At 39.7% G+C, this 11450-nt stretch overlaps 1 protein-coding gene across 1 annotated transcript in view; it reads right to left on the bottom strand.

Annotated features, from left to right (window-relative positions):
* Positions 1-3800: 3800 nt before the first annotated feature.
* The window catches only part of PPIL3 (peptidylprolyl isomerase like 3), a 7917-nt gene continuing 267 nt past the window's right edge, over positions 3801-11450 (bottom strand). Inside the window, exons 2-8 of the mRNA XM_009284666.2 lie at positions 10923-10986; positions 10512-10559; positions 9235-9309; positions 8328-8421; positions 7584-7651; positions 7005-7123; positions 3801-4196 (exon numbers count right to left, since the gene is read on the bottom strand). Coding sequence (XP_009282941.1) covers positions 4070-4196; positions 7005-7123; positions 7584-7651; positions 8328-8421; positions 9235-9309; positions 10512-10514 — 486 coding nt within the window. The 5' untranslated portion in view covers positions 10515-10559; positions 10923-10986 and the 3' untranslated portion in view covers positions 3801-4069. The remainder of the gene's footprint in view (positions 4197-7004; positions 7124-7583; positions 7652-8327; positions 8422-9234; positions 9310-10511; positions 10560-10922; positions 10987-11450) is intronic.

Genomic DNA, 11450 nt, shown 5'->3' with positions numbered 1-11450 from the left:
AACAGGCCACCGGTGCAGCGTGCACGGCGCTGAGGTGGCCCCTGTAAGTCGGTCTGCCTTTCCCAGAGCGTTTAAGGATACTGGCCCCCTTCCTCCGGCCACCCTGGGTACCGCCGTCAGCCCTCAGCGGGGCTGGACCAGACTGAGCGGGCACCGCCGTCCCACAGCGCCCGGGCTGCTGGTACCGCCCCCGAGAGTGGTGCTGTCTCCTCACCTCACTGCATGATGACAGCCCTTTACTCCCCCAGTTCTGCTACTCGGACTGATACAGGTGCATTTCACCCAGTCACATTTTATGGTAACCCCGTATGCCTCATGAGGTAATTCAGCTAAAGTCGTTCTACTGAAGTAAACCAACTATGCAAAACCTTCAACCATTTTCCTGCCAAGAACTTTGGAACACAAGGAACATTATACTGAAAAAAAAAAAAGAAAAAAAATTCTAACCCTCATTTAAGAATGACTGCCAGAAGACTGGGGTTTTTTTTGTGAGACTCTGAATTGCTAAATCATCATTTTTCACCCTTGGTGATAAAGCCTGTTATTGTCTCTGTACCTCCCTAGCCAAATTGTTAGAGGCTCTCAAGGCATGTACCCAGTCAGCCTTAAATCAACAGAAGTTAAAAGGACCACGTATGACTAACAAATTAAAGATGACTTTGTAAATCATTGGCATTAAAAACATTTCCGAATAGTTGAATGCCTTTTTTTTTTTTGATGTCTTATGGTATCTTTTACTAGCTTTTAGTCATGTTTTTGAGTCTGGACAGAACATAAATACCCACTGTGAAACAAAAACTAAATGAAACTCTTCAAGTAAGTGTACAGATCAGCCTTCTATACCCACAGAATAAAAAAAAAAAAAACCAAACCACAAAATCCTCCCACAAAACTAACCCTTGCTTCCTCTGCTTCTCACTACTACAGCACACATGGCGGTTTAAGTCACAGCCACCCCTCTCACCACCCTGTGCCTTGCTGCAGCCCTTCAGCCACCACCTCTCTCAGAAGGAGCTTTAAAGCCTTTCAGCCATCTATCAGTCGTCACCTCAGCAGAGCTAACCAAGCATTACGCCTGAAATTTGGTTCTCCAAAACCTCTAACAAGCAGTCAAACATCTCGTGCAATCTAATTTATGTGGAAAAAGAGCGTCTAAGGATAAAACAGTCCTGAAACACTACAACACAGCCTATACACATCAGTTCCCTAAAATCCAACACTTTTTTTTATTCTGGGAAGGACTAAACCTTCTGAAACACTTCCAACCCTGATAAATGACCCTCCTCACTCTTTGTATGTTTTTTTTATTTCCCCAGCTGACCCTGTGATCAACATACAATATGTACATCACACATGCAAGTTTGTCACTGTCCATAGATAATGCACCATTATTTTCTTTTTGTCCATTGCTCTTCAGCTTAGACTAAGTACTGTTCCCAGCATGACATACCTCTAACACCAAAATGCCAGCAAAGGTCAGAGGCAATCTAGAATATACATGATGAGACCCTCCACAACAGTCATAATGCACGACTGTTGTGTTAAAGTACATGTTTTTCTTTGCATGGGTAGATTTATTTTGACAGAACTCACCTTGTGGCTGTAGTGTTTGCGACAAGAGGACCAGACCAATGGAAGTAAACATAGGAGTTTATAAAGCACAAGTCAAGAACAATAAGAACAGTACTGTCTGCAACATTTTTGCTATTTAAAGGATTATACATGTCACAAAAGTCCAAACAGCTGGTGACACAACAGCTGACTGTGTGCAATAACTAAATTGCATGTATGCTGTACTCAGCAACCGCCCACAAAATTCACACACTTCCACGGCTGGGCTACTTCCTACTCTGTGACTTGCTTTCTCTTCAACAAGTGGATGGGACCAGCCCCACCATTATTTTTCCTGTTTTATTCCAGGTTCTCAGGGAGAACCTGGGAGAAGTTTAGAGCCACAAACAGGAAAACTGACATAATACAATTTAAAAAGTTAGGATGTAATCCTGTCCCATAAGATCACTCTCCTTTCAATACACAGCTTTAGATAAGAAAGAAAGGATCTAAATTTAATGTATCCTCCAGAGAGCAAATTGCTTGGTGTCACTGTATTTCACACATTTGATATAACAGCCTTCTTTTTGCGGAGGAAAAAAAATAGACCTGAAATTGTTTCCAGTTCAGTGCTAGATGTCACCATTTTAAATTATTGGTTCCTTTGCACTGTAGGGAAGATTGTAATATGTCCTTCCTTCTGCAAGGCAGTAGTGTCAGTGTGGCAGTCAAACATGCAGTTGCATGCTTCTGTCTACTTGCTATTACCACTGGTTATGTGGAAGAGACAGAAAGAGCTCAGAGCTAAAATAATTAAATCCTTCACCTGACTGACTGAAGTATTAGGGTAAAATGTATTAAGTTCAGAGCAAGGGCTAGGAGCTTTAAGCAACGCCCCATACAGAATATAGAACCTTTGTCCCAGAGAGAGGGTACTGATTAACTCTGCTCATTAACACCTCAGTTATCTGTACCTGGCATACCTTCGCCTTTCTCTCGCAAATAATTTCTTCTCTTTATTTTAAGAGGCAAAGTCTCAAAGCGGGAAACACGGGTCTGAAGCAGACTGCCAGTCACCTGGACCTGGACCTCCCAAGGATTACAAGGCATATATATAGAATGGACTTTGCTAAGTGGTGTTGACTGAGTCCAAAGAGGATCAGAGGAAGAAGTCCAGAATGGTAGGAGTTGGATGCAGGAACTGTGGGTACTCTCTCCTGCCCAGGTCTCTCATGCACAGCTGGAACTAGAAATATACCCTCTCACCTCTACATATTATAGGGTCAGAAAATGAACCTCTGTGGAAATGAGTTGATTTTTTCCTGCTTCATGAAAACAAACTGATGGCAAAATGCATTGTTTAACTCTACAAGGAGGTTTCAAGGAAGAGTAGAACATTCTGCTTTTTCCAGTATGCCCAAGGTGGAGAACTGCTTTTTTGATGTGTACAAATCACTCTTTTCCCTGCTTAAGTCACTTTATTTTATGCTTACTATACTAAGTGACTTGAGCATAGGATCAGCAATATATACATATACACATGCATATGTATGCATGTATTTTATTTTTCCTCTTGACCAGTCAATATTCAGGTATCTCTGTACCCTCTTGCAGACTTTCTTATTTGAGTCCAACAACATTTGGTCTCAAATAAGACCAAACAGCAGCTCTCTCTTACTTGTTCAACATCATCTTGGCCACACTATCTTTTATTATTTTGGGTGTATCAGGATATTCTTGGCTTCAAGTCTGAACACAGTCTTTTTATCACTACTCTTTGTTGTGTTTACCCCCTACTGTCTGTGCAATAGTGATGAAAAACAAGTTACAGTAAATCCACGGTTACCTAGTTTCGATCAACAGCTATGTAAAGACACAAACACTTACTCTTTCATACCAGAAGCGTTGTGCCAGAGGCAGACAATCAGAAGCTGTTTCTGATCTACCTTTAGGGGAGGCTGAAGAGGTTATCATTCCACCACAGCAGCAGAGGAGCAAGCACTCCTCTAAACACGGTCTTTAATCCTCTAGGAGAGAAAGGTTTCATCTATCTATGACACTGCTCTCACCTAGAGGAAAAAAATTGCATATCTTACTCAATTTTCTAAAAACCAGTAAAGTAAGGAAGGTTAGAATTTACATGGGAAAGTTGCAGAAAACTGGTAGTATGAAATTGTAGCAAAGGACATTGTTTCAATATAGTATCACTAAGAAAGATAACGCAGAAAACAAAGATTTGCAAAAAAAATATATTTTTAAAAGTATTTTCTTATTTTACAAGTATAAAAAGCAGTGTTTAAAAATCAAAATCCTGGAAGACCTTCTGGAAAAACTGGCTTCTAAAGCACAAGACTCCCCTGTAACAACTCCCAAACAATGTTACAACTCATGAAAATCCTGCATTCAATGAGCAAAGGTATGATCCAGCTCAAGTAACCCTTTTTAATAACACTTTAAACCCCATGATCCAGCAGTCGACCTGACCAGTCTCTAAAGAATGTGTTGAGGCATTCTGTGGCTACAGAGCAAAAGGGTTGGCATGAATTGTAATATCTTTAATGCGAACATCATTAAGAGGTCGGTAGGTTTTCTCATTCACAGGCAGCTTCTCCAGCTCATCCAGGGTCTCCAAGCCATCAATAACTCTGGAAGAAAAGCAGAAGTGCTAGGAATCTCCTTCTAATAATGATTTAAATTTCACAACTGAGGTATCTCAAAGGACTTTACAGTTAAGCATCATCGGACAAGGACTTTGCAAGCAAATGATACAAGTAAGACAGCCAAAACATTATATATGGCATGTAACGTATTTTGAAAGGAAATATTAAGTATCCATGACAGATTCTGATAGAAAGTACAAATAATTCCCACTGACCTGACAGTATCATATTTTATACCAACCATAGCTGTATAAAGACCCTGGCTGCACTTCCTGGCAGACAGGACTGACCCATCACAGTACAGGTTTAAGTAGCAGCAAGATACTGGCCATACCGAACTTCACTGTGAATTACTGAAATCCTACGGCTGGAAAATCGACTTCCAAATGTGAGATTATAATTTCTAACCTTCTGACTCAAAGACAAGATTGGACAGAGTCATTAATAATTGTGTAAATCTAATGGCACGACTATGTTTAGGCTTTCAGATTTCTTGCTCAGGCTGAAGAAGTGGCAAGAGAGATTCTTCTAATAAACCACTGGCTCTGCTAAATCTTGGCAGTTTATTCCCCAGTAGCGGACTTGGCAGAAAACATGTGCTGTTCACAGTTCAATTCAGTCACATTCATCAACTCTTTGAATCTAGGATGCTGACTTGTGGGCAAGTAGGGACTGCAGATGCTGTTCTGCCGATTCTGCAGCTGGGGCAGGAGTATCTTAAACTGCCACAGAAAATCTGGCAGAGTTCATCTGTCAGACCCTCTACTCTTTTCTAAGAAAGATGTCTAAAAAAACCTTCCAATCACACTTCTAAACAAACTCAGAAATGAAAGGAACACCTATACTTAAATGCCTATAAACAACACAAGTGGTAGAAAATAGTATTTTCACATTTCAATAGTTACCTTTTAATATTTAACACCATTTAATAAAGGCAACTTTTTCTCAGCAGATTCACTTGTATACTAGAGACTTTTTAACAACAAGCAAAAGAAAAGACATTACCATGATTCTGAGATAGAAAAAGCAGTGTCTGAAAGACTCGAAAATTAAACATTTGCTTTAAGGATGATATATTATCAGTAGTGTCTATCAACATAAGAATATTTTAAAATAATGATGCACCTTAAACAATCTCATCTCATTTTATAAACTGTCAGTTCTGTGAGTTTTATCTGACCAACAGGAAGTTCCACCTGAACAGAAGCATGACCATGTCAGTACCACACCCATCCCCAGCTCCAGTCCCAAATCAGATTCTTGCTTCTCAGTAAACCCTACAACTGTGTATCCAGTTGTTCTGGGGTTTGCTTAAAATCAGGCTGCATCCGTTTGGGCATGGACAACAAGGCAAGCTGGAATAACTTGGGGGGGGGGGGGGGGAGGGAGGGAGGAAAAAAAGCTCCATTCTTGAGGTAATTTTTAATATGCCTATTTCCACTGAATTCCCTACTACTAAGAAAAATGGAGCAGCATTTTGGAGCAACTAATTCTGGTGACAGTGCAAGAGCATACATTTACATATACACATCCAATATTTTAAAGAGTTTTAGAACCAGAAGCTTCTAAACTTGCATTGCATGTGCCCTGAAATATTCAGATCCTTCAGACACTATGATAAGGAGACATGCAGTTGGATCACTCACTTCCCAAAGACAGTGTACTTCATATCTAGGTGCGGTTGCTTGCCGTAAGTGATGAAGAACTGAGATCCATTGGTATTTGGACCATTGTTTGCCATTGAAACTACCCCACGGACACTGTGCTGAAAGAGGAGAAAAACCTCAACATGAATACACATCTGTGAAAGCAGGATTTTAACCTGTACAAAGTGCTCTGTGACTTAGTACTCTGCCTCAATACCATTATTAAGAACAAATCTTGGGTGCTAATATATTCCATCACAGTCCATAATTAGCTCCTCAAAATTGCTCTTACAATGAAAAATTACTTCTTTGCCTTCAGTGCATGAAAAAATACTTTGTTACAAATTCTTTCTACTTCTGTTCTCAGGGATGAAAACCCTCAAACCTAACTTGCCAAGTACAGAAATGCCTGTTCGTATTTTAATAATAAGCTTTCTATCCCTTTATTGCGGGATTATACTTTGCTTCACAATTACAAAAGAGGTATTTAATACAGTACAACACAATGCTGATCGTTCTCCAACCTGTAAAGAAAATTCATATGAAAACATAACTGCATATTGAGAGCACAGAAATACCTTTAGGTATTCACTGAATTCATCTTCAAACTTCTTGCCCCAGATGCTGTTACCTCCTTTCCCAGTGCCTGACAAAGAAGCACCACAATAGATTACTGGATTTTCAGACTGAAAAATCCAGAAATTATGTACTGTTATAACGTTTAACAACAAAGGCCCTAGACAGACTGTAATTCATTTGAGGCAGGGATCGGGTTCTCATGTCTTGATACTGAGCAGAGACACAACTCTCTATAAAGAAGTAGCAGAACAAAACACTGACATATCCTTAAATTAGAGAAGGTGGAAAAGCTTGGGGGGGGGGGGAGGGAGGGAGGAAAAAAAGCTCCATTCTTGAGGTAATTTTTAATATGCCTATTTCCACTGAATTCCCTACTACTAAGAAAAATGGAGCAGCATTTTGGAGCAACTAATTCTGGTGACAGTGCAAGAGCATACATTTACATATACACATCCAATATTTTAAAGAGTTTTAGAACCAGAAGCTTCTAAACTTGCATTGCATGTGCCCTGAAATATTCAGATCCTTCAGACACTATGATAAGGAGACATGCAGTTGGATCACTCACTTCCCAAAGACAGTGTACTTCATATCTAGGTGCGGTTGCTTGCCGTAAGTGATGAAGAACTGAGATCCATTGGTATTTGGACCATTGTTTGCCATTGAAACTACCCCACGGACACTGTGCTGAAAGAGGAGAAAAACCTCAACATGAATACACATCTGTGAAAGCAGGATTTTAACCTGTACAAAGTGCTCTGTGACTTAGTACTCTGCCTCAATACCATTATTAAGAACAAATCTTGGGTGCTAATATATTCCATCACAGTCCATAATTAGCTCCTCAAAATTGCTCTTACAATGAAAAATTACTTCTTTGCCTTCAGTGCATGAAAAAAATACTTTGTTACAAATTCTTTCTACTTCTGTTCTCAGGGATGAAAACCCTCAAACCTAACTTGCCAAGTACAGAAATGCCTGTTCGTATTTTAATAATAAGCTTTCTATCCCTTTATTGCGGGATTATACTTTGCTTCACAATTACAAAAGAGGTATTTAATACAGTACAACACAATGCTGATCGTTCTCCAACCTGTAAAGAAAATTCATATGAAAACATAACTGCATATTGAGAGCACAGAAATACCTTTAGGTATTCACTGAATTCATCTTCAAACTTCTTGCCCCAGATGCTGTTACCTCCTTTCCCAGTGCCTGACAAAGAAGCACCACAATAGATTACTGGATTTTCAGACTGAAAAATCCAGAAATTATGTACTGTTATAACGTTTAACAACAAAGGCCCTAGACAGACTGTAATTCATTTGAGGCAGGGATCGGGTTCTCATGTCTTGATACTGAGCAGAGACACAACTCTCTATAAAGAAGTAGCAGAACAAAACACTGACATATCCTTAAATTAAATTCAGTATGAGTGCAAAGAGACACACAGTTGAATCAGGTTTTCTCCCAAACAGTTGACACTGTCTGGGACATTTTCCCCAAATGCTTTAGAGGCAGTGTAGCCTTTGAAGCAGAAACCAGAGAAACCACAGTAGCAACTGCTACCTGTTCAACAGCTGGTAAGTCAGCAGAACCATCATATTTAGTGGAAACAGCTGGAAAAACTAAAGTTTGTAGAATGCTTTACTACCGCATGATTATTTAGAACTAGGGTAACGGCTGCTCTTCTGTAAGCTCACCACAGAAAACTAATCTCATCATAAAAACCTCTATCAACAACACAACAATTCTTATATTTTATTTTTACTTTATTTACATTTTTGTTTTCATATTCATACTTATATTTTCTTTATATTTCTTGATATTTTATTTATATTTTATTTTTATGTACATTTTTCTATAGAGAGACCCTGACAGAAGAATTTACCTAATGGATCCCCTGTCTGAACCATGAAGCTCTTTATATTCCGGTGAAATATGCAGCCATTGTAGTAGTTACTAGCACAAAGAGCCAGGAAATTCTAAGGAAATGAAACAAACCATATTAACAAACAATTCAGAAATAGTATCCTCTTACTAAAATGACAGCATTGGCAGGACCAAGACTAACCCTTTTGCCTCTGCTTTGCATTGTGACCATTTGAATTCCACAGAGTATTGCCACAGAATAGTCAGAAACAAATTATAGTTACTATGCTCCTTTGACACTGTCACAGATACAAAGGATTTTAAATAAAGCTTACAGCACAAGGTTGTCTGACTTGAGGAACAAATAACAAGCCTGAGGCACGCTCAGAAGTATCACTTCCATTCAACATTTTTATTTTGTAAATGTAACTTTGTAATCAATAACTTCATGCCTCAGCTTTGTTAGTTAAAAAGTAAATTATTTCAATTTAAGCTTAAGTTTATTGCAGAAAGGAAAACCTGGGGCCTCTGACAAACTGGGAGTGATTTTCACTCTTTTAAATTAAAATTAAATCTGTGCGAGTGTGAGCGAACCCGGGGAAATTTGCGAATCCCAGGCCATGTGCCATATTTCCCCTTAAGGGCAAAGGACACTTTGGGAGATGCTAGAACTTGGAGAGAAGCAGCCTTTAGCTAAACCTTATCTGGTGAGAAACAGGCAGCAAAGCTCTAGGCAGTAAGACACAGTGCACAAGTATACAGTACACGTTCCACAAGTGGAATAGGCACTGTACCAGCTTAAAATGTTAGTATTCCATTATGTGAAAAGATGAATTGCAAAAGCCACTTCACCTCCTCTACAGTCTTCACTATTTCTACTGCTTTGTTTCAACACTAGGCAATCCCGCTCCTGTTACTTAACTTACTTCACAAGTCTTTGGTGTACGCTCACAGAATAGTTCAATTTTAATATCTCCTACATCAGTATGCAGCGTGACAGCCTGAGCAAGAGGCAGAAAATAATAATTAAATCAGCAATGAAATACTAACAGACTCAGTTTTATTTCCCAGTCTCACCAAGAACATAAGCAAGTTCCCACTGCACATAACCATTGTTTCAATATTTGGCCATAGGAAAGGCTACTGTCACAGAACTTCCACATTTCCAGTGAAATCACCAGAAAACACTTGGTTTCATTTAGTTTCAGGACAAATCAAGTTCACCATGGTAATGCAGAAGCTCTGTTTCATGCTGTTACACTCCAGAGATACATTATTCATTTGCAAACTGGACCTACTCAGTCACTTAATTGCAAAGTTGAAGAATCAAGGTTATTATCTATTTCAGATGATAGTGCGGTCCACATACTTCACTGGTTTACAACCAGAGGAACAACTGATGTGTGTTACCTGCCTGCAGCCTTCTGAGTGATAAAGCTAGTTCTGAATGGCCCCGTATATAATCTGCCTTCACAAACAAGTAAATCTACGAAATTACACACTTTTCTTAAGAATTTATAAATAACCTCCATAAAATTTAAAATGGCAGTTACTCAGCCACCTAAGCAAATATATCTCTATAGGCCCAATATATCACAGCGCTCCCATGGAAAGTGCTAAACTATGTAAAAACAATTACTCTGGGGCTACACTGGGGATAAGTGTACAGGAAAACTAATAAAAATCAGCATCATGTTGATACTGGCATACTGTTCCAGAAGTATACAAGTAAAGAAGAGAAGATAGTTGCCTGCAATGTCCATGAAGATGCTATAAAAGATGTATGTACAGTTTAAGACACACAGTCTTCTCTCTTATTTCCTGATCTGCTAAACTTTTAAAAGCCTGCAAGTATAGAAGGTTACATACACTCAAGCAGGGCTATGTGCTTGCAACTTGAATAATGCTTCTGTGGTAAAAGAAACCAAACTAGATTACCAAATATTAGCCAAAGTAGGATTAGAATTTAGGATCTTAGAGCTGAAAGTCTGATTATATTTTAGACTGATGTAAACTGACCTATTTTCCTTTTCACAATATCTTTTCAGAAGTCTGAAATGAAAACCTAAACTTTTCATTACAAATTCTTCATAGCATCAGCGTAAAATGTGTAATCCTTTGAGATGCAGAGCAGCTATTCACTTTCCAAGAGATGACCATTTCAGAAAGAATGAAAATATATAAAACGTGCTATTGTTCTCACCATGTCTGCTTATCAAAAAGCTGAGGTAGATTTGTATACAGCAATTTCCTGCAAAGAAAACACGAAATTTGTTGGGTTTTTTCCACCAATCCCCAATTCTTCACCAATCCCCAGTTCGTTTTGATTCTAAAATATTTGTGTGGTTATACGATTTTACACCACGCAGTTTTACAGTGCCATTGAAGTGACCCTGTGGATAAATGTTTTACTTGCATTATGCGGCTACGCAGCATATAAAGAACTAGAAAGGGATAGAACAAAATAGCTTAGAGAAAGGGGGTAGGGGCAAAAAAACACCCTTTCCTAAGATGAAAGTTTATACTAAGCAATCAGCTGTTAAATCACAGCTTTTCCAAAGACTATGGTTTTATAAATGACAGAAATTGACAGATAAAATCCACATGCCAGTACCTAAACAGAAGCGTGATTTGGAGCCACCTTCTGACAGCTGTCAGTGCCTGCAACAGACAGGTACCTGCATCCAAGCACAGGATCAAACTTTTTTTATCTTAGTAATATTTTCAAATAAAGCATTTGGAATGATGATAATAAAATCGCAGTTGTGTAGAAACCAACAGTTTTACACGCTAATTCCTCCTCTATGTATTGCCCTCCCTGGTTAGCCCCCGGGCTTGGCAAGGCCTCTCACAGAAGCCCGGGAACCCGCCAGCAGCCAGCTCCGGCCCGGCCCCCCTCCACCCCGGGCTGCAGCCTGCCTTGGGCGGCGGGGCGCCAGGACGAGCAACCGGCACCGCGCACGCCTCGGTTAAGCACCCCAAGGGCCGACCGCGCTCACTGCAACCCAGCTGCCCTCAGCTCTTATCTGACCAACAACAGCTTGGAGCTATCGCTCCTTTTCTGCCGATTTGAGGTACTTTCACCGAAAATCCACGCACAGGACGTGTGGACTCCGCCGCCCCCGTCGCTGCAGGGCGCGGA

The sequence above is a fragment of the Aptenodytes forsteri genome, unplaced genomic scaffold (assembly GCF_000699145.1).
Source record: "Aptenodytes forsteri isolate BGI_AS27 unplaced genomic scaffold, ASM69914v1 Scaffold183, whole genome shotgun sequence".
NCBI classification, from domain to species: domain Eukaryota; kingdom Metazoa; phylum Chordata; class Aves; order Sphenisciformes; family Spheniscidae; genus Aptenodytes; species Aptenodytes forsteri.
This window is presented reverse-complemented; position numbering and strand designations above follow the sequence as displayed.